Consider the following 22,845-nt stretch of genomic DNA (forward strand, 5'->3'; position numbering starts at 1 on the left):
ACAGTTCAGCAGCTTCAACCTTCAGCAGCCTCATTCAAATGCATGACTACCCAAATCTAATCAAATTGCTTTTGATCCGATTGAATCTGACTTTTGTTCCACAAACGAGTCTCGGTTCAGAAGAGACTGAAGACGTGCTGAGGAGAAGTGGAAACATAACAGGAAAAGGGGTCTAATGAGACCACTCCCTCCCTTTCCTGAAACACATGCCGTTTGGTGGGCTGTCCCCCAACACTGCAAAAACTGCATGGTAAGACTTATGCAAGACTTTCTCTTTTGTGAGAAACCCATCTGCACGAAATGTTGAACTTCAGACACGTGAGTGTGGAGGAGTGTCTTTGTGCTGGTGCAAAGCTCGATGCTCAATGACTTTGCTAAATCTGTTGGATGTTCTCACTGGCTCATTAGGAGAGCTGTAGTAGACTTTTTGAAGACACTGTTATCCAACTAAAGAACGTCTGCCTAAAAAGAAAGAAATCAGCATTCGGGACACGACTATCAGTTCTTCTTCTATTCTTTACACCAATCTACTATAACTGTCTTTTCTCTGCAGAGGGAACAGGCAACTTTTTCTTTCAGCTTAAAAGCCTCATGGATCAAAGTCCTTCACAGCCACATCCTGTAATTGTCAGTGGAGTGTGGGCGGACAGAGGAGAAAGCAGCAGTATTTGAGTCAAACGCGGCAGTAGCGGAGCAGAGGGTGAGAGGAGTCGGGTTTTCCAGTCAGCTTAGGTCGACTGAAGCCATCACTGTAAAGCATGTGTGCGGCAGCTCTGGAGGAGTACTGTGGGTCCATTTTTTGGGTGAGTTTAACAAACAGAAATAACTAAGAAGTAAAAAAGTAACTTTGAAGAATTGAAGAAAACTTGAAGAATTTAGGTAAATTGATTTACTTTGGCCTCCAGTGTTTTTAGCCTCTTGAGATTAAAAAACACTCAATAAGCTGATGCAAACACATATGTTTAGTAACCTACAAAGTAAATTGTCTGGAAAATAAGTTGAGAATTGCAAAAGATAGACACAATAATATCTTAAAACATCATGCCAGAAACCTGCTGATGTCATAGTGTAGCCAGATGTTTGGAGTCCTTTCTGTGTTTCTTTCTATGCTACTGTATGACAAGAGAGAAAATCTAACCCATTTGAGACAGATTAAAAGGCAGCATACATTGAAGACTTTGTCAGAAAGATTACACAATAATGAACAGCTGTTCATTATTATCATTATAGAAGGTCATGCTTCCTATTTTTCATAGGACGCATGAAGGGGATTTTCCAAGAATACAGAAAAAGAAATGATTAAGTTTTATACAGAATTTTATCATAAGCAGCATCAGCATTTCCTTTGCTTTACACATAGTAAATATGTGACAGGCCAGTAATCACTAGGACATGACGTAACCTGTGACTGAGCCACAGCTTTAATTCTGTGTTATTATAGATTCTTAAATAAAAACACTTGTTAAAGTACATTCAGATATGTGTCTGTTCAGTCACATGATGTTTGCTTCAAAAGACAAGTTCGTTAATACAGTAATACATTAGCCATTAAAAGAGTTATTATGTATCGCTATTAGCCACCTTCAAAAAGAAAACACAAAATGTTCCATTTTTTCTTGTCCGAGCTTTTCAGATGGTAAGGATTGCTGCTTTTTTCACATAAGCTTCCATGTTATACTTCAAGTTTGAAATGTTTGGTCTGACGATAGTTAAACCAGAGCTGGTAGCTCTTAGAGCTGGTATTAAGACTGTGAAAGGGAACTTGGCTTCTCCTAATAACTGGTTGACGGAGGACCACTTGAAAAGCTAAGTCATGCTTTTAGAAAACTTTGAAACGCCTACACTCTCAGAGTCTTTTGTTCTCGTGACACATTACAGTCCTCATTATTCAGCTCCTTCCATCACTCTCTAGTCCAGAAGTGCACATTACACATCTGCACCAAGCAGTTAGCAGGGACTTAGGATTTAATCGCTGTTGATTACATTTCTGAGTCTGTCCCTGTGGTATAATATTGGTAGGAGATTGATGAGATTTGCCTTAGAAGGGCAGCAGGATTTTGTTATGCATGTGTGTTTGTTTGTATGTGCCCTTCAGAATGCTTCATATCTGGAACGACCAGACCCAGACCTCCCAGTATGTGTGGAACAGACAGTTCTTGTCTGGATACCTCTGGGCTTCCTGTGGCTCTTTGTCCCGTGGCACCTGGTGGCTCTCTTTAGAAGGCCAAAAGTAAACACAAAGCACCTGTCCAAGCTTTACATCTGCAAACAGGTAAGAAATACTCTCTGATTAAGACATCCCATCAAAAACACAAATGCTTAATTTTATAACCCAGCTGCCTGTTTTTTGGTTTCAAATGTTTTTCGTGTTCACACCACACATCTGCATTCTGGACCTTAACATGGAAAAAAAATGGTCTTTTCTGTCCACATTTTAAATGCTTTTTTTCAGAAGGTAAATGTAAGATAAGGTTCAGCAGTTAAAGTTTGTACATCTTTTTGTACAAACACGTCCAGGGGAAATTCTCCAATTAGGTCTGTGAGTTTATTATAAATGCATATACTGTGTATGTGCTGTTCTGGCATGGAAAGGCCAAGAGATTCACACCAGAAGAACAAAGGCTACGTTCACACTGCAGGCGAAAGCGCATCAAATCCGATTTTTCGCCCCTATGCGACCCATATCCGATCTTGGTATGACAGTGTGAACGGCACAAATCCGATATTTTCAAACCGATCTGGGTCACTTTCATATGTGGTACTGAACCGACACGTATCCGATGTTTTAGAAAGCGACTGCTGTGTGAACGGTCAAGTCGCATTAAATCCGTTTTTTACGTCACTGACACAAGACAGACGCCAATTATCAGCGCCGGAGAAGCGCCCGATAGGACATCGCGAACGATTTCCTACCATCCGGTGAAACTGTTGGGAAGACAACGTTGGAGAAATGTGAACATTTTATTTTTACTGTATTTTCTGCAGATTCTGACAGAAATCTGCAACTATCCTTTGAAGCACTGCTCCTCTAAAACAGCAAAAAGGATCATTATTAGGTTATTTACATTATTATGTAAATAACAAAATAACTTAAAGCAAAAATCTGGAAACATAAAGTCCGAAGTCTTTATATTAAGGGCAGTCAGTCAAACAATATTGTTTGCTCTGGGTCTAAACAGAGCGAATTGTGTGTGACATCTTCTTTTGCGCATGCGGGCCGCTTTGAGCGTTCACACTGGAGAGCGTTTGATGTCGCATTTTATGTGTAGTGTGAACAAGCAGACAAAAAAATCGGATTTGATCAAAAAATCGGAATTGAGCATTAAGACCTGCAGTGTGAACGTAGCCAAAGAGATGTGTCATTCCTGCACTCTGTATTTTCAGCATAAAGGCAGGCATCTGTTATCAGTTCTCCAAAACTTTGAAGGGAAGAACTCAGTTTGTTTTCCCATGAAAACATAAAAACACAGTACTGGTTAAAATCTATGAAAAGACATTTTTAATGGAATAATATGATTTATTCTCCTGTCCGGTCTGTGTTTTCTTCCTTCAGCTTGTGGTGTCTCTGTTGTTCCTGACGGCCATAGCACACCTGGGAGTCACACTAGGAGAAGATTTTGGTCCAAACAGTGACCAATCTTCAAAAAATGCTGGTGTATACTACGCAAATCCGGTTTTATTTGCAGTCACATGGGTAAACAGAGCAACCTTTATATTTAAATATTTAAATTCGAAAGGATATGTTTTTATGTTGTGATGTGTCTTCTTTGTTAGATCCTTGTCCTGCTCTGCCATGAAGGATTACGACGTGAAGGAGCAATAGATTCTGCATCTCTTTTCCTCTTCTGGTTACTCCTTGTAGTGTGTGACATCTTTCCTTTCCAGACCCTCCTACGAGAGGCTCTCAGACTGGTATGAATGAAGACATGTGACCAAGTTGGAATTAAAGTAGAAGACAAATAGTAGATTTACTAAGACATGGTGCAATAACTTGATATGATTGACTTTTAACTCTCCATATGTTGCATAACACACCATTTTCAGTTTTCTTCAGGACCCTTTAAAGTTTTTCTTTCTCTCATTTTTGGTATTTAGGGCGAGGTCCCTGATGTCCCACGTTTCAGCCTTTTCTACATTTCTTTTGGGCTTGAACTGATTGCACTAGTTCTTTCTACTGTGGCTGATATCCCCCCAGAAGCTAAAGACTTTATAAAAAAGGTACCCTTTATTTGTTATTAATTTTTAATTGTTTGTTTTCAGAGGGTTAAGTTCATAAGCATAGATTAACGTCCTAAGACCCGAACTCTTTCATGGCATGCATTTTCAGTTTTTCTTTGCTATTTAGGCTGATTGGGACCTGATGAATGTAAAAACAAAGAATTACCAGATTTTTTTTTTACTTGATTTTTGTTTCTGAGAAAAATGAGATCCACTTAAGAGGACATTTGCTTTAAATTTCGATAGAACAGTAGCAGTATAATGTCCTCGTAAGTGGATATCAGGCCCTTGTAGAGCAAAATTTAGTATTTTGGTCTAGACAACCCAAAATGTGATGTGCACATATGTGGAAGCCAGGTCCTAGGAGGTTAAATATGATATATTGCACCTTGTTTTTATCCACAGAATCCTGAAGCAGGTGCACCATTTTTGAGCAGAATCACATTCAACTGGTTAAACAGGTAACATTAAAGTCAGTATAGTAGGAATCTTAACATCATCTACATATGTACTCCGTGTCTTCAAAGTTCTCATTGTTTTTACAGTATGGTTTTAAAAGGCTTCAAACAACCTCTGGTTCAGGAGGACATGTGGGATCTGAATGAGAGTGATAGCACTGCTTTCATCAATGAGCGTTTCCAGCATTTCATGAAGCCTGAGTTGGATGCAGCTAGGGTCCGCTTCCAGAACAAGATGAAAAAGAAATCAGCTAAAACCAGAGACAGTGCCCAGGAAGACCCACAGCAAAATGGCCTTTCCAGTGGTCTGGGGAAAGGAGTCAGTCAGGATGTACTAATGATGGTGAGAGCATTCAAACAAAAACACTTCCACACACATGTACACTATATTGAGCTACACTCCAAACGGATTTTTACTAACACCACTAATCAACATCACTATGTTTTTTTCTGAATAAATCTCATCAACTGTGCTTGAACGATCTGTTCTTTTAGGAGGAAAGGGGGAAGAAGGAAGATGAAAAGAAGAAAAAGAAAAAGGACAAAAAGAAGGAGGAAGAGAACTATCCCAATTCATGGCTGATTCCCACCCTTTACAAGACCTTTAAATGGATTCTGATTGAATCTGCCTTCTTCAAACTTGTGCAAGATGTGTTAACCTTTGTCAGTCCTCAGCTCCTTAAGTGAGTAAAGTATTGCAAAATATTACAGAATCAAAAGTACAGAAACACATATGAACAGCGTTGCTTGTGTTGCCCATGTTAGGATGCCTGGGTCCTTGACCCAGAGGTTTGAGTTTATTATATTATTTATCTTTTCTAGTCTTTGGTTTCTTTGTTAGAGTTCTTTCTTATGGGTTATATCTCTGTGTTATCCTTAGTTGTTATATCCCCGTGTCCAGCCAGTGTCTATGTCTGCCCTACGTCTCTGTTCCCTCTGTTGCAGTGCGTGCGTGTGAGTCTGTCTTTAGTTCAGTCTGTGTCATGTTTCCTGTTTTATTTTGAAGGTCCTTGTCTGATGTCAATGTATCTGGTTTCGCTTCCCCTTGTCTCGTTAGGCCTGATTTGCCCCACCTGTGTTTCCCTCCTGTTACCCATTCCCTGATTGCTCCCTCTGTGTATTTAAGCCCTGTGTTTCTCTGTGTCCGTGTCGCGATTTACCGTTTATTATGCTGTGTGTTTTGTCTGCTTGCCTGAGTTTATATTTGAAGTCTCAGTTCTGGTACCTTTTTTAGTTCAGCATTAAAGCTGTTTTTGAGTTTACTTTGTGCCTCCGAGTGTCTGCACTTTTGGGTCCACGATTCCTGTCTGCACACAGCCTACACCTAACAGCCCATGTAAACATTTAATAAATCCATTTAGCTGTCATTGAAGGTTTTTTAAAATCAACATTGTCAAAGCCTTTGGGTTAACTATTCACTATTCATTGATCTGTTTAAACAACTGATAACAGGAGTGCCTGAATGAAAAGAGAAAATTGCTAAATAAGTGTTAAAATGGAAGCAGGAAATAAGTGAAGGAAATATAGTAGCAAGTGTTGAGATGCTATATTTATAAGTTATCTTTTTTCCCCTAGATTGATGGTCTCCTTCACTCAGGACAAATCCAGACATGTCTGGGAGGGCTATTTGTATGCAGTGTTGCTGATGGTAGTGGCTCTGCTACAGTCTCTGACCCTGCAGCAGTATTTCCAGCGCTGCTTTGTGTTGGGAATGAAGGTTCGCACTGCACTTATGGCTGCTGTGTACAAAAAGGTAAAAAACAAAAAACAAAACGGGAGTGACAGAATGACCTTTGTTTGACTTTAGTGTGAAAAAAATCGAATGCTACGTAATATAAATTACTGTAACATATCAGAAGTCATAAATTACTAGTCATTTTTTTCTGCTTAAGTAAATTGTCAAATGCTTCAGTTACAAATCACTTTTATGAGCACATGACTACATACTTGTCACTTACAGGATAAATCTCCCTGCTCTGACAGTAATACTCTTACTAATGATCTGATTAATAATCTCTATGAGTTCAAATATCATTATTGGCAATAACCCTCACCCTAATTGTGACGAATTATTGACGCAATTAAAATATGGATTTTTGGTTTTATTACACTGTCTTGCAATTCTTGTATACCCGGAATTGAAGAAAATTCTAACACATGCCAAAAACTTCATGTACAACCCACTTTTTGGCTGATATGCCTTTTTTATCCCTTTTCTAAGGCATTAGTGGTGTCCAATGACACTCGTAAGGAATCAACAGTAGGGGAAACGGTGAACCTGATGTCAGCAGATGCCCAGCGCTTCAATGATGTGACCAACTTTATCCACCTGCTGTGGTCCTGCCCTCTGCAGATCATCATATCCATTGTTTTCCTGTGGCTGGAGTTAGGACCTTCTGTGTTGGCAGGACTGGGAGTGATGGTGTTATTGGTTCCAATCAATGGATTTTTGGCAACCAAGGCCAGAAAAATCCAGGTTAGCAGAGCTGCCAAATCCTTTGTGTGTACATTCAATAGGTTTCTGAGCAATGACACACATTTTTGTAGTTTTACCTCTGTACCCCACCACAGTGGACTTTAAATCCACAATTGAGATGTTATTGGGGCGATCGTGGCTCAAGAGTTGGCAGTTCGTCTTGTAATCGGATGGTTGCCGGTTCGAGCCCCGGCTCCGACAGTCTCGATCGTTGTGTCCTTGGGCAAGACACTTCACCCGTTGCCTACTGGTGGTGGTCAGAGGGCCCAGTGGCGCCAGTGTCCGGCAGCCTCGCCTCTGTCAGTGCGCCCCAGGGTGGCTGTGGCTACAATGTAGCTTGCCATCACCAGTGTGTGAATGTGTGTGAATGGGTGGATGACTGTATGTAGTGTAAAGCGCTTTGGGGTCCATAGGGACTAAGTAAAGTGCTATACAAATACAGACCATTTTACCATTTATTGAACAGCAGACTTTCAGGTTTAAGTCAAGAGTGTTAACAAAGTTTCTGCATGAACTGTTCAGGAATTAAAGCCTTTTTTTCAGTCCCCATTTTCAGAGGCCCAGAGTAAGCATAGCAGTATCAAAATGATCCTTCAATAAGCAGAGTTCATTAGAAGAAACTGAACATTATAGGATTCCATTAAGCTATTCAGCAATTAGTCAGTCACAGAAGAATGGAAACCCAGTGGTAATACGAATTATGGCAGGACCCACCGGGGTCTAGAAGCTGGTGGTAGAGATGAAGATGGAGGCTTGGGTGGAACCTAAGTAATAGAGGTGTTGAAAGATGATTGGACTAGACCAGTGATGTCAGCAATGAGCTGGACAGTGTGAGAAAGTGGAAGTGATGTAAAGCTTTGATTAGCCACCAAACACCTGGGAAGCAGACAGACGTGTGACTAAAAATGTTCCTTAATAATCTTCCATATAAGCTTCATTTGTTTTTCCTTGGGTAGAAAAAAAAGCTTCAATAAACTAACCAAGTCAAGAACATTCTGATGGAGGTATGTGTATGATTGTCAGAGTCTACTGTTAAGAGGGTTTACAAAAAATGGCAAATCAAATGAGGAAGTAGAGAAACAGAAATCTGCTAAACATGATGGAGACAATGGCAACGGCATGTATAGCTACCAGTGGGACTGGGTTGCTACTGTTTATTGATGTGTTAATTGATGATGTGACTGGTCATGAAAGTAGCAGGATGAACTGTTAGGTATACAGGGCTATGCTGTCTGCTCAGATTCAAAGAAATGCTGCAAAACTGACTGACTGACACCGGTTCAGTGCGAATGGATAATGACCCAAAGCAACTTAACAATTTCTAAAGACAAAGTAATGGGTTATTCTTCAGTGGCCGAGTTAGTCACCTGCTGTCACCCCTATAGAGCATGCTTTCACCTACTGAAGACAAAGATGAAGGCAGACAGACTCACAAACAATAAAAAAGTAAAGATGGCTGCAGGAAAGGCCTGGCAGACAATCTCAAGGGAGGAAATAAAGCATTTGGTGATGTCCATGGGTTATACACTTCAGCATCCATGGACTAAAAAAATGATTGTCGATTTATTTAAAAAAAAATCCTTATATTTGAAATTTTGTTTACTTTAAATTACAATAAATAACAATGGCTTTAATTTCCAAACACTTAATGTTTAATTTTCTTAATTAAAGTTGAAAGTCTGCATTATTGATATCTTCAGTCTTTTGGTGTATATGCAGTACAGGCAACATTTAAAAAAATGTTGGAAAATTGCTGTTCAAATTATTTGATTTAACTGTGTTCTGACATTTATAGTACAAAGTATTTTTGTTAATTTTCTGTGTTCCCTGTTTTACATGAGCTACATTGTGTCTCTTTTCAGATAGAGAACATGAAGTTTAAAGATAAGAGAATGAAAATCATGAATGAACTTCTAAATGGGGTCAAGGTGAGCTCTATTGTTCAGTGTATTCATGGTGTATGTAGATGCCTTCCTTACATGTAAGGCTTTGATGCTTCATGAAACTGCAAGCAGTAATTTGAACCACAAAATCAAAAATACAGAAACACATAAGACCTTTTTCTTTTGTCTCTCACCAGATTCTGAAGCTGTATGCTTGGGAGCCATCCTTCCAGAAGCAGGTGGAAGACATTAGAGGGGAAGAACTAAAAGTCATGAAGAAGTTTGCCTACCTGACATCCGTCTCTACCTTTATCTTCAGCTCTGCTCCAGCTCTGGTGAGTTCTGTGAAGGGATGTCATTGTAGAGACTAGAATCAAATGGTAAACAACCTTTTTTCCTAAACTGTCTGTACTTGCAGGTTTCTCTGGCCACGTTTGCAGTATTTGTTAGTGTGAGCAAGGATAATGTGTTAACTGCCGAGAAAGCTTTTACTTCCATCTCTCTCTTCAACATCCTACGATTTCCTCTTGCCATGCTGCCCATGCTCATTGCTTCCATTGTGCAAGTGAGTGAACAGACCTAGATCACACACATGTATCAAGCCTGTGATAAAATCACACTTAACCTGTTCTTTGAATTTGCAGACAGCAGTGTCTAAGAAGCGTCTGGAGAAGTTTCTGGCAGGGGAAGACATCGACAGTGACATTGTGCGCCAAGACCCCAGTTTCAGTATGTTCACCATTAGAATTTGCACTTGTTCTACAGCTGAAGACTGAAGCTTAGTCACAGTTTCTTACATGTGCAGATCATCTGTTAAGCTCTGTCTTGGTCTGTGTTCATTTTTTAGACACTGCTGTGAGTGTATGTGATGGTTCCTTTGCTTGGGAAAAAGATGCAAACCCTCTCCTGAAGAAGTATGTCTGTGTTGTTCAACAAAAGTTACTATTTAACCTCTTCAGGTGTTTTGTTAGCATTGGCTAAGTTTTTCCTGTCTGGCTAAATTCAAACTAAGGCTAAGGCTAAGGTACACTGTGTTCCAAGCATTTACAAAACAGGGTTGTATTTTTCCTACTGTTTTTACAGTAATGACCATATTTATTATGTGTGTCCAGTGTGAATTTGGACATTAAGCCTGGTCAGTTGGTTGCTGTAGTGGGAGCTGTTGGGTCAGGAAAATCGTCTCTTATGTCAGCCCTCCTTGGAGAGATGTACAGTACCAAAGGTTTTATCAACATTCAGGTAATGCCTTTTTTCCGTTTCTATCAATAAAAAAAACAAAACAAACAAAAAAAATATGTAAAATACAAAATTCAGAACAAAGCATGAGTGGAGCAATACTGAAATTGATTTTCTTTAGTGTATCAAATGAAGAGCCTGAAATTAACATTTCACAAAACCAAAATCATTGAATCATTCTTGATTCAATGATTTTCTGGGCTTATTTGATGAGTAAAAGTATGGAATTGATGTACCTGGTCAGTATAGTCAACAAGAAACAGAATACAATCAACAGCAAAAAACTTTTAAAGTTTTTAAACTATTAAAGAGAGCAAAGATATTTAAAAAAGCAAAACATAAATTATTAAAATGTACAGACCTTAAGATTTCAAGGAAACTTTGGAAAATTTGTTCTGAACCCATTAGTTCTGGGGATGTTTTTAAATCTTTAAAAGGTTGAGAAATGTAATCCCAGTTTCTTGTATGTCTTTTTTTTCTTGCACAAGTATCTTTAGTTCAGATATTTTTTCCTCCTAGCAAGTGTAACATTTGTTCTGGATGAAAAACAGTATGAATGCCAAATTTTCTATGGTAAGATAACAGTGTGGTTAGACGTCAGCAATTGAGTTTCACTGTATTTCTTTCCAGGGCTCTCTTGCTTTTGTGCCACAGCAAGCCTGGATTCAAAATGCCACTTTGAGGGATAATATCTTGTTTGGATCTCCTCATGAGGAAAAGAGGTTCAAAGAAGTAATACAGGCCTGTGCTCTTGCCCCTGACCTTGAGCTGCTGCCTGGAGGAGACCTCACTGAGATTGGAGAGAAAGTGAGTTACACTTTGAATGGTTCAGGGTTTTGGTTACACAAACATTTTTATCTTTATAGAGATTGTGTGTATGGTTTTTATTGTATGTAAAATATTTGTTGGTCATATTTTTAGAAGGGAAAAAAATTATATTTACAATGTAGATGTCTGAAAAAATCATGTATCAAATATGATACACTTGACATTACAGGGTTAATGCTATATTGAAATGTTGTTCTGGTGCTGAAGGAAAAGGTTCTTTCCATTAAAAATAAGCTCTGTGTGGTTCTTTTAACCTATTTTTGTCTCTGCTGTTCTTCTCTCTTCTGCTCCTTTCTTCTCTTTTCAGGGTATCAATCTCTCAGGGGGTCAAAAGCAACGTGTGAGCTTAGCCAGAGCGACCTACAGTCAGGCTGATATTTATCTATTAGATGACCCTTTGTCTGCTGTGGACTCTCATGTAGGAAAGCATCTCTTTGAAAAAGTTATTGGACCCAGTGGAATACTTAAAAACAAGGTTTGTGCTTGACTGCTCGTTTTGTGATCAACTTTAAATATTTCACATTAAAATAGCTATTATTTGATGGTGGTATAATTTATGGTGTTGACAAAGGTATATTTTTAGCATTGGTGACAAATATCAGAACATTAATGTTTATAACAATTATAAACAAAACTTTTTTTTAAAATTCATAAATGGACCTTTTGGAAATTATCTGCAATGCAATCTCTGACCATACAGACTCGTATCCTGGTGACTCATGGCATAAGCTTCCTGCCTTACGTGGATGAAATAGTGGTTTTGGAGAATGGAGTCATTTCTGAAATTGGATCCTATAAAAACCTTCGTGCCAGTGGAGGAGCTTTTTCTAAGTTTCTCGACACATATGCCACCGAGCAGAGCAATCAGAGAAATTCAGAAACAGGTGATTACAACCTTTTCTTAGTATATTAGCAATATAATCTACACACATTATATGTTTTCTTAGTTGCACAACCAAAACCTATGCTAAAATTATACATCACAAATATGAAAGAATTAAATTTTGTTTTGCCATCTCTTACGATGACAAAAAGTTTGTTTTGATGTTGTTCACACATTTAACCCAAGTGCCATAAATTACTGCCATATATGTAAAACCCATGTATATTGTTAATTTAGGTGAGGGCCAGGACACAGAAGACTTTGAGCTCATCCCAGATGGAGACGATGCCCAACCTGACAGTGCTTTGGAGGACACTGTTTCTCTTACACTGAAGCGAGAAAACAGCATCCGCCGCAGCCAGCGCAATGGCAGGTTCGAGCTTGTTAAAGTTATAAGTGAAACCAGGGAAACAGCTTGTCTCAAGTAGCGTATTTGTCAGTATGTGCAGCATATAGGGACAATATCTGATCATTTAATCATGCTTTACCAAATCATTTTTTCTCACCTTTTTTAGTGTCAGATTAAGAAGAAATACTTCTGTAAAAAAATCTGAAAATGCTGATGAACCACAGAAAGGCCAGAAGCTTATAGAGAAGGAAACTATGGAAACAGGACAGGTAACATAATGTTTTTGTACAAATAAGTAAGTAAGTAAGTAAGTAAAATTTTATTTATATAGCACCTTTCAACATAAAAATCACAAAGTGCTTTACAGAGGCAGAAAACAGACATTAAAATCCAAAACAAAACAAAATTAACCAAAAGCGAGTTTAAACAGATAGGTTTTTAACTGCTTTTTAAAAGACATGACTGAGTCCTGTTAAAATCTCCCAGTTCTTTTAATCTTTGGGCTGAAGGAAGGACAATACTCGGTGTATAAATGCTCAATCAACAATATTTTATTTCCATACAATTCAACACTTAAGAGCATAAGAACCATCATGATGGGGAGACCTGCCTGCAGAGGGTCACAGCAAGTCTCAAAATGGTGACGGGTTACTCAGCCTTTATAGCCCCTAGTGGCCCCCACCTAGTCATAAAAGCCTAAACATTCACATGTTTTTCTCTCTTACGGCGCCTAAGTTATGACCTCGGCTCCCTGTCTTTCTGCTCTCTGTAAAGGTGGGGGTATGGAATGTGGTCTTTTCTCTTCTATTATCGGCACAAGGTCTTCTGCACACAACATTCTCTCCATGATTCAGCAGTATGAAATGTCAAGAAACAGTGTAACGCATTCAACAGTGTCGAATAATACAGGTCAATCCAATAGATCTAATGATTTCCACACTCTTTTAAGTCAGAAGTATAATGCAAACTAAAACTACATACTGATCACACACTCTATATTAAGGGGTATAATATGATCTACAGCAGTATCATAATTCAACTACTTTGATTACATATATAAGGTAACATATGATAACAGAATAATCTCACAGTCCACAGATCTCAAACTCAAAGGGAGCGAGTTCCAGAGTCTGGGAGCCACTGATACAAACGCTCTGTCACCTTTTGTTTTTAACCTTGTATGCGGGACAACCAGCAACCCCTGGTCACAAGACCTCAGGGACCTGCTGGGGTGATAAGAAAGAAGCACATGATTACAACAAATGATAGCCTGTTTCCTGAGTGCCGTCTCCCGCTGATTTCCAGGTGAAGCTTGCAGTGTTCCTGCAGTACCTGCGAGCCATGGGCTGGGGATATTCTGCCATAGTTTTTGTGATTTACTTCATCCAGACCGGTGCTTTCGTCGGTCAAAATCTGTGGCTGAGTGACTGGACCGGTGATTCTGTGGAGTACTACAACACGACATACCCTTCCTGGAAGAGGGACACAAGAGTGGGAGTGTTCGGAGCTCTTGGAGTGGCTCAGGGTAACTGAACAGTCGTTCCTTTCCTATTTGCGAATATTTTCATGCAAGTTAACTTTAAGGAACTGTATGTCTTGGATACAGGAAAATTCCCCACAGTAAAATGTGGGATCCAATCATTATTATCATGGTTTATATCAACCTAAACATTTTTATATGTACTATAGTTTTAACCAGGAGGTCATGTTTAAGGACTAGATGGGTATAAATGAGTACATTTTAATGATTTGTCAGGGATATCTTAAAAAGACAACTTCAGACATAAACTTTGGGGTAAAATGACAAAAACACTTTGACTGCATTGACATAATTTTTGTCCTGATGCAGATTTGTTTTTGTACAGAGTCATTTAGATATAGCAGAGCTTTACAGACTTACAGCAATCAGAGTTTTTGGGGCCCATGCTGTCATGTGTCAGTGTGTGGCTGGCAGAGAGCTGACCCAAATTGCAGATACAGAGACAGGACTAATCTCTGAACAGCTTTATTACCGGGAGCTCAGGGAGCAAAATACAAAACTACCAAAGCACAAGCTAAACGGGAATCCAACACTTACTGGTCTTACCAGAGGGAGACTCAGACAATAAGTACACAGGAGGGAGTCAGGGCTGGGAGGAATCTAAGTGACGAAAGACAGAAAGCAAAACTGAACATAATGCAAAAGAGACAAGGGACCATTAAAATAAGACACAAAATATAACAAACTCAAAGACAGAGACCCAGACTTGACACAGAAACAGAGTAACAGAACGCAAAGACATGACTGAAAGACTCACCTGGGACAACCAACAGAACAACCACAAAGACAGAGCACAGAGAGAGAAAGGGAGACGTGATAAGGACCACAGAAGAGGAAGAGGATAGCAAAATATTACAAATGGAGAACATAAACAGATATACACTATGACCTTGACAAAAACCTTTGAACAAGGACAGAAGAGGAGACTAAGACAGTTACAGAACTAAGGACTAAGAATATAAATAACAAAACTTGGGAGCTCAAGGGAAGTACACTTAAACTCAAAAGACAGAATACCACAGGACTAGAACATAAAACATTTCACAAAACCAAAATAAAAATCAAAGCCCAAACCATCAAACTTAAAGGATCCTAACACATGCATAGACAGTCATAATAATTTCTACTCTTTCTTTATCATATTTGGATTTATTTAAGCAAATCAAGAGATTTGTATTAAATCTTCACCTCTAGCACTTAAGCCTTCCCATCAGTCCAACGTATAACATGTAACTTCTGAGCCAAATGACTTCCTGTGAATTTCGTTATATTTGATTCTCTTAATTCTTAAAAATCCGTGTCAGTGACCTTATCATCAGTCTATGGATTTTATTCTATTGAGCAATCTGTCCATAACAATGCAAAGCTTTCAGTAATGTAATAATGAGGCAATCAGATCATAGTCGGGGTATTAAAGCTATGAGTCATTTGGTATTCAATTTTAAATCCTGTGGTCTTGTTGCCCCTATCAAAGACTGTTTTTTCCTACAGCCATGCTATGATCAGATCAAGTTGCCATGACAACTGTCCCCAGCTTAATTTCTTGATCCCCAATGGCTTCTTGCAGCTATATGATATTTTATTAAGCGAGCTATACAGACCGTATGTCTGTTCATTTTCTCATTTAATAATCTAACTCATATAAAGGCTTCAACTTATCTCAGTAACTGCGATACATAAAGAGCATGCCACACCCGAGATTCAATTTCTCTCTAACAGCTGTGTTATTTAAACAGAAAATAAAATAAACTAATGGTCGGGAGGCCTGGCCGAAAGAAACAAAGATGTGGAAGCAACACAATGGGGCAAGAGACTTGGAATTTCCTTCGCTAAACTACTCATGGTGTAAAAAACTGGGAAAGATGGGTTGGGAAAGATGCTAAAGAGCTGGTTGGGCTGAGTGAAGGACAGCAAGAGCCTTTTCTATCCTCCTTTAAATAGAAGCTCAGGGGCGGACACATCTGAGAAAGAAGGAGTAGATAAGTGAAAAAGGTGAGAGAGGAGCACAGAGGAGGAGAGAAGAAAAATGGAAGCAAACACAAGGGGACAGCACGTAACACAGCATGTTCTTGTTCTTTCTTTATTTGTCCTTTAACAGTATTCTTTTTATACTGCTTAAAGATTTTCTTTCTGTTTGACTGGATATTAAAATAATAAAGGAACATGGAGTCCAGTCAATGTGCAACATGTTTTATAATGATTTAAATTGACTCTGTTTCTCAATAACAGAGTCTTATGCTTACCATATGCTTGATATACTTGGGTTTTTCCAGCAGACAGTTATTGGCACATTCTGGACTTAAAATATTATTCAGTGATGTGCATAATATTTGCAAATTGTAGTAGGACTTGAAGGCTTGCAGTTCTTCAAGTACTTAAACCATAAAGTATCTCATTTAGATTTCAGTGATGGATAAAGCATAATGAAAAAGATACAATGATGTAGCCCTATTCAACATTTCAGAATAATGCTGGTGCTAACGTGGTGCCTAATTTTAGGAACTCTAAGTATTTAGCTAACAGGTAATTAGTGTAAAGAGGGTTTAGAGTGGGTGTCTGTGAGTGTGTGTTTTTTTTCTTCAGAATAAAAGAGAACACAGCTACAGTAATTATTCTCTGAAATATTAAAGGCAGGGGTATATTTTCAGCACTTTCCTCAGCAGTAATTAGTGGATCATGTTAATAGTTTTAAGATGTACAAAGGTAACTGTCTCTGCATAAGACAGACAGACTCAGGTGTACATTGAAATTTTGTACCTCGTCATTTTATTTGTCCCTTTTTTACAAGCTAAACTTTGTCATTAGGAATTTCTGATTTTTCAAACTTGGTCCAATCCAGTTAACATTAGACAGTTAGAATTTGCACAAGTAATTGTTGCAAATGGCATAAAAAGCACACCTGAGTCTTATGTTTAATGTTCCATTCAAGTGGATTTGTCTTTGTGAAGAGTATAGAATAATTTAGAAACCCTCCTACTTTTACTGCAGGTCTCTTTGTGTTCCTCGGCACACTGCTCCTAGCAAATGCTTCTGTCGATGCATCTCGTATCCTGCATTCAAAACTGCTTAACAACATCCTGCAAGTTCCCATGGTTTTCTTTGACACTACACCTATTGGAAGAGTGGTCAACCGCTTTGCAAAGGTAGCGTTTGTATTTCACCTTTTTTCACTTTTTAATCATTCCATTATTTTCTCATCCTGTGGCTTTTATGTTTACAAGTACAAGATGCAATTATTTTTTAATTCCATTTTTCAAAATTAATAGTGGAAGTGGAATGTTCCCCAGTTCTGCTTAAACTTTTGCATACAGTCCTTCTCAAATGCCTCCTCAAGTATAGACAAATGTACCCTGGTCTGTCTGGAATTGGTACAGGTGTTAGTAGAAACTAGAGTACAAAAAAATCAGGATTAGATTATTTTAATGTATACTGAGTAGCTTGAAAGTAGTGTCATAAGTCATAGTTCAGTTTATATAACAGGGTTTATATCTAACCCATCTAACAAAAACCAAAGGTTTTGTGTTCTTATCTTGTTTTACCCACCCGCTATGATCACCTTATACTTATTCTAAACTCTTTTACGAAACCTTTGCTTTTAGGATTTCATCTAGCTCTAGAACCAGTTTGATCTTACTATATTCTATTTATCAACAGAGATAGCTCACCCACTGCATACTAAGAGCTAAATTCACCAAAAATTAAATTAGCTTTTGATATATATTTATATACCAATTTTGCCTCAAATTTCAAAGTACACAAAAAAGTTGGTGGATAAACCATTAAAAAAAACACACACACAAAAAAACACCTCCTTTTATTGACATTTGCACCAAGTTCCTAATTTCAGCAGGTATTGTGTTTTGTTGTGTTATTTAACACTTTTTTCCTTTTATTTACACTTATAATCTCACCGTTTTTAAAATTACTTTTGATCTTTTTACATGCACTTTATTGATAAAATGTACTTGACTTGTGTTTTTATAAATACTAACTTTCCAACTATTGTCCTAAAGGACATTTTTACCATAGATGAAGCTATTCCTAATTCCTTCCGCTCCTGGCTCCTCTGTTTTCTGGGTGTACTGGGGACGCTATTTGTCATCTGCCTGGCAACTCCTTTCTTTGCCATAGTCATCATTCCTTTGGCAGTGATCTACTTCTTCGTACAGGTAAGCCGAACAAGGCAAAGAAGATTTGCCTAACTAACTAAGAATTGGAAATTGATTTTGTTTTTTTTCTCTCTACACCTAGCGCTTTTATGTCGCCACTTCAAGACAGCTGCGCCGACTGGACTCGGTGTCTCGCTCACCGATATACTCTCACTTTGGTGAGACGGTGTCCGGCCTGTCAGTGATAAGAGCCTACAGGCATCAAGAAAGGTTTCTTAAACACAATGAAGTAACTATAGACGAAAACCTCAAAAGCGTTTACCCGTGGATCGTGTCTAACAGGTCAGATATTGAACAGTGTACCTGCAAAAACAGATTAGCATGTGATGTAAATTGCTCATAAAACTGACCCTAACATTTCTCTTTGTGCATGCTTTTGGGGTTTGTTTACTCAACAGATGGCTGGCCATACGTCTGGAGTTTGTTGGAAACCTGGTGGTGTTTTTTTCTGCTCTGTTTGCTGTCATTTCCAGAGATTCTATTGACAGTGGCCTGGTTGGCTTGTCTATATCATATGCCCTTAATGTGAGTCACTAAAACACTCATACTTTTATCATTATTTCATCACTGTTTATGTATGTGGTAATACTAAAATCCAGGAATAATGTAAACACTGACGTCTATTCTACACTGTTCTGCAGGTAACCCAGACCCTCAACTGGTTGGTTAGGATGACCTCAGAGCTGGAGACCAATATTGTAGCTGTGGAGAGAGTGAGTGAATATACTGAGCTTGAGAATGAGGTATGTAGAAGTTTTTTAATGACAATTCTTTTTATTAGATCAAACTCTACTGTTATCTTAATAAGGCATGAATTTCAAGATTCCTTCAGGCTGTTAGTTCATTGTAAGCCCCACAATGCAACAGGGATAAAAACATAACAACAACAATAATAATAATAATAATAATAATAATAATAATGATAATAATACATTTTAGTACAATATCGCACATGTACACTGGGCTTTAGCTGCTGATCTTGAATAGTGACACATTGTTACCTCCGCCAAAGAGGTTATGTGTTTTGGTAGCATTTACATGCTTGCCGTTCTGTCTGTAAACACAACAGCTGGAAAGTATTGACTGAATTTTGATTAAACTTTGTTGTTTGAGTTTATAGTGGGATCATGTTAACAATCCACTCAAATTTGGTTAGCGCCACCAAGGTCTTCAAGGACAACTTAATGATTTATTGGTTGAAAATGGACAAAAAGTCTTAGAATCTTTGGTGTATATGGTCAACATATAATACTACCATATAAACACCACAGCTACTGCCACTGATTGTACTGACAACATTTAGGTATATAGGGAATGAAGAATGGGGACTCTAGATATCAAGTTACTTTGGAACTCTGATCTCCTCTTCAAGGTCAAATAATGTCAATCTTTTAATAGGTCAGACTTGTATAACATGCCTTTTTATTTTAAAAAACGATGTTAGAAATTTGACTTTGTTTGTATTGGCAACATTTGTTTTATTATGACTTTGTTATGTACATTACAATAACAGGTTACAAGTGTTTAAATACGTGGCAATTCAAATTCAAGTATAATGTTGCAATTTTGTTGCTTAATGCATGTTTATGTAGGTTTTGATATTACTATAATATCTTTGTATGTATATGTGAGTGCTTCAATTAAAGAAAAGACATATTCCAGTGGTTATCTTAGCTAGTCTTGATAACGTCTCCATTATTACTCATTTATTCTGTTTGTGTTTGTTGTTACAGGCTGACTGGGTAACTGACACTCGGCCCCCACAGCAGTGGCCAGAGGCAGGAAGAGTGCAATTTGAGAACTACAAAGTGCGTTACAGACCTGAATTGGATTTAGTGCTGCATGGAATCACTTGTGACATCGACAGCACTGAGAAGGTGCGTGTGTGTGTGTGTGTGTGTGTGTGTGTGTGCGTGCATATCTGAAAGAGAGACAAAGCAAAAGAGAGGGAGCATGCATGTATAAAGTTCATGCAGGATTTATTAATATGTTAATGATTTACAGAATAACCTCTTATCAAATAGATCAAGATATAAACAACAATATCTAATGTGTTTTTCACACAAGATACAGATTCAAATACTGTAAAAAATGTTGTTTGTTGGATAGAGGTTGCTTTGTTTTTTTCTCTTTCACTAGCCTTTAAAAATAATAGCGATTTCTCAAGTGTACCTTACAGATGGTAGACTTTAAGTTTACTGTAGTTGATTTTAGAAAAAGATTAATTTGTATTTTGATGTAACTTTCACCTGTAAAGCACTGACATTCTGTACTTTAGTTTTTTGATGTTTTACAGTCCAGTCTATTAATTATTTACTCAAGAAAAAAAAGCCACAGAGCAAACAGTGATGACAATAATTAATTTTAAACAAACAGTAAAAAATAATGTAAACTGTCAGCTTGTGTCTTTAGTTGTACATCACTCTATACTATAAACAACTGTGATATCCAAATGTGTAACTAGCCTATCTTTAAGATAAAATGTCAAATGACACACTGATAATGTGAAGTGAACATAATGTGAACACCCTGAATACAGTGAAGTCAAGTACACATTAGAAAAGACAGTCTGTATTGCAACAACATATAAAAGAACAAGATATAGCATCTTATGTTGTGGACTTATCAACAGTCAGCAGAATTAATTATACCATCCATAAAATACCAGCTGCATTTTTTTGTTTTAACATGACATTACTTAAATTGCTAAATAAAATCTTTTACACACTGAGTACAGACTGAGTATAAATGTTTGTGACTGCACTGTTTAATGCCTTTTCTTAACCTGTTGTGACAACAGTTTATGAAAACTTTTTTCAAATATGCGCCAGCTGTTATTTTGATCTTATGTGTTTTCTCTCACTGCATTCAGATCGGTATTGTTGGTCGCACAGGAGCTGGGAAATCAAGTCTTACCAACTGCCTGTTTAGAATTATTGAAGCTGCTGAAGGTTGCATCCGCATTGATGATGTAGATATCTCTAAAATAGGCCTGCATGACCTGAGAAACAGACTCACGATTATACCACAGGTATACACATCAATATAGACAATAACCTTGTCAAAGAATTAAGTATATTATTAAAAAATACACTGACATTTTTAATCCCATGTGCACAGGATCCCGTTTTGTTTTCGGGGTCACTGAGGATGAATCTGGATCCATTTGACAAGTTCAGCGATGAGGAGATTTGGAGAGTGCTGGAGCTCTCTCATCTAAAGAGCTATGTATCAGGACTGCAGGAAGGATTACAGCATGAAGTGGCAGAGGGGGGAGAAAACCTCAGGTGGGTAATAAAATTAACAATACAGCCTCTGTGGTCATTTGAAAATGATGATGACTTCAAACTCAAACCTAGTGAATGTTGGCACATAAACTGCAAACATCGTTAGATGTATACCTTTTCCACACTTCATTAGTCTAAACCTAATGCAATTTTCAAAAACCATACATGCATAAACTTTCATATACACATGAGCTCCTTGTGTGCTTTGTGCATAAACTCTCTTAAGATATCAATGCTTTAATACGATCTTCCCAGTGTTGGGCAGAGGCAGCTGCTGTGTCTGGCTCGAGCACTCCTGAGAAAGTCACGTATCCTAATTCTGGATGAAGCCACGGCAGCTGTTGACCTGGAGACAGACAACCTGATTCAGAACACCATCCGCAAAGAGTTCTCAGACTGCACAGTCCTTACCATCGCCCACCGCCTGCACAGTATCATGGACAGCTCTAGGTGAGTTATAGCTTTTCCCTTAACATTTTTGGATGACATTTTTGGAATTCATGACAATGTTTTTCTAACATGAAGCATAAATTTGGTCTTCTTTTGCTGCTGGCTCAGTGAATTTTGGTCAAAGTGACAAAATCTGTAGTTTCAGAATCTATAAAATATCGTCTTTCAGCACCCGACAACATGTACACCTTTTTGTGGAATCCCTTTGCTCTTTAATTGTTTGCTGTTCAGCTGTATGGCAGTTGTTGAAATAGTTTGGTGAGCTTTAACCTGGAGTTTCTGGAAAATACATTTATATTTAAAAACAGATTTCAGGATTTAATGAATCAATATCGCATTATTCAAATTAAATTCGATTTGAATCGGGAAATCGATCTATTTTATTTCTCAGTGGGCTACTATTAAATCCTGTCTGTCTTTCCAACAGGGTAATGGTGCTTGATGCTGGAAAAATAGTGGAATTTGATTCGCCGAGCAACCTGCTTGAAAAAGAAGGTCATTTCTACGCCATGGCAAAGGATGCTGGGATAACACTAGAAAGCAACACAAATTTATAATCTCTACTTATACTGTTTTTTTAGGGAAGATTTAGGGTCACAATTTTTTTGTGCATGTGTTTTATTTGTAGGTTACATTGTGAAGACTGGATTTTACTTTTATGTAAAGAAACACTGACATATATATTGTATTTATAGGGAACAACATAGGGAAAACATATTGTAAATGTAACGCATTTTATGTGTGAAAAATAAAATTTCTTTCTGAAATCATTCTTAACTGGTTTTAATTAAAAAAAAACAATTTTTTGACACAATGTTATCAGTTTATGTCAATGGAAAATTGTACTTAGTAGTCAGTATAAGCTTTTAATGATATAAGTTTGCATATGATAGAATACTGTATGTTGACCTTTTGATGACTTAGACTGTTGTCCACTACAGGACTGTTTTATAAATTCTTTCTCACAGCTGAAAAAGCTGTTATTATTTCACTCCTGCCAGGAAGAGGAAGAGCTGGACACTCTTATCTGACGCTCCCTAACAAGAAGAGAGGCTGAATCCTTCTGAA

At 37.9% G+C, this 22,845-nt stretch overlaps 1 protein-coding gene across 1 annotated transcript; it reads left to right on the forward strand.

Annotated features, from left to right (window-relative positions):
• Positions 1-277: 277 nt before the first annotated feature.
• abcc2 (ATP-binding cassette, sub-family C (CFTR/MRP), member 2) lies at positions 278-22,544 on the forward strand. Its single transcript, XM_031739034.2, has 32 exons — positions 278-803; positions 2,096-2,272; positions 3,554-3,694; positions 3,775-3,912; positions 4,096-4,218; positions 4,624-4,679; positions 4,764-5,019; positions 5,172-5,359; positions 6,252-6,429; positions 6,898-7,152; positions 9,015-9,080; positions 9,233-9,370; positions 9,454-9,600; positions 9,680-9,764; positions 9,883-9,949; positions 10,148-10,274; positions 10,902-11,078; positions 11,407-11,574; positions 11,800-11,983; positions 12,220-12,355; positions 12,498-12,600; positions 13,637-13,856; positions 16,860-17,014; positions 17,885-18,040; positions 18,123-18,322; positions 18,439-18,565; positions 18,682-18,783; positions 19,774-19,917; positions 20,913-21,071; positions 21,161-21,327; positions 21,583-21,777; positions 22,205-22,544. Exons 1-32 carry the CDS (start codon positions 759-761, stop codon positions 22,332-22,334), a joined length of 4,710 nt encoding a protein of 1,569 aa, XP_031594894.2. The 5' UTR covers positions 278-758; the 3' UTR covers positions 22,335-22,544.
• Positions 22,545-22,845: the final 301 nt, after the last annotated feature.

The sequence above is a fragment of the Oreochromis aureus genome, linkage group 13 (assembly GCF_013358895.1).
Source record: "Oreochromis aureus strain Israel breed Guangdong linkage group 13, ZZ_aureus, whole genome shotgun sequence".
NCBI lineage: Eukaryota > Metazoa > Chordata > Actinopteri > Cichliformes > Cichlidae > Oreochromis > Oreochromis aureus.

Coding starts and splice junctions, on each gene's coding strand:
- abcc2 (XM_031739034.2), top strand. CDS start 759: ATGTGTGCGGCAGCTCTGGAGGAGTACTGTGGGTCCATTTTTTGG. Junction 9,601..9,679: donor TCATTGCTTCCATTGTGCAA/GTGAGTGAACAG, acceptor TTGAATTTGCAG/ACAGCAGTGTCTAAGAAGCG. Junction 18,323..18,438: donor CCGTGGATCGTGTCTAACAG/GTCAGATATTGA, acceptor TTTACTCAACAG/ATGGCTGGCCATACGTCTGG.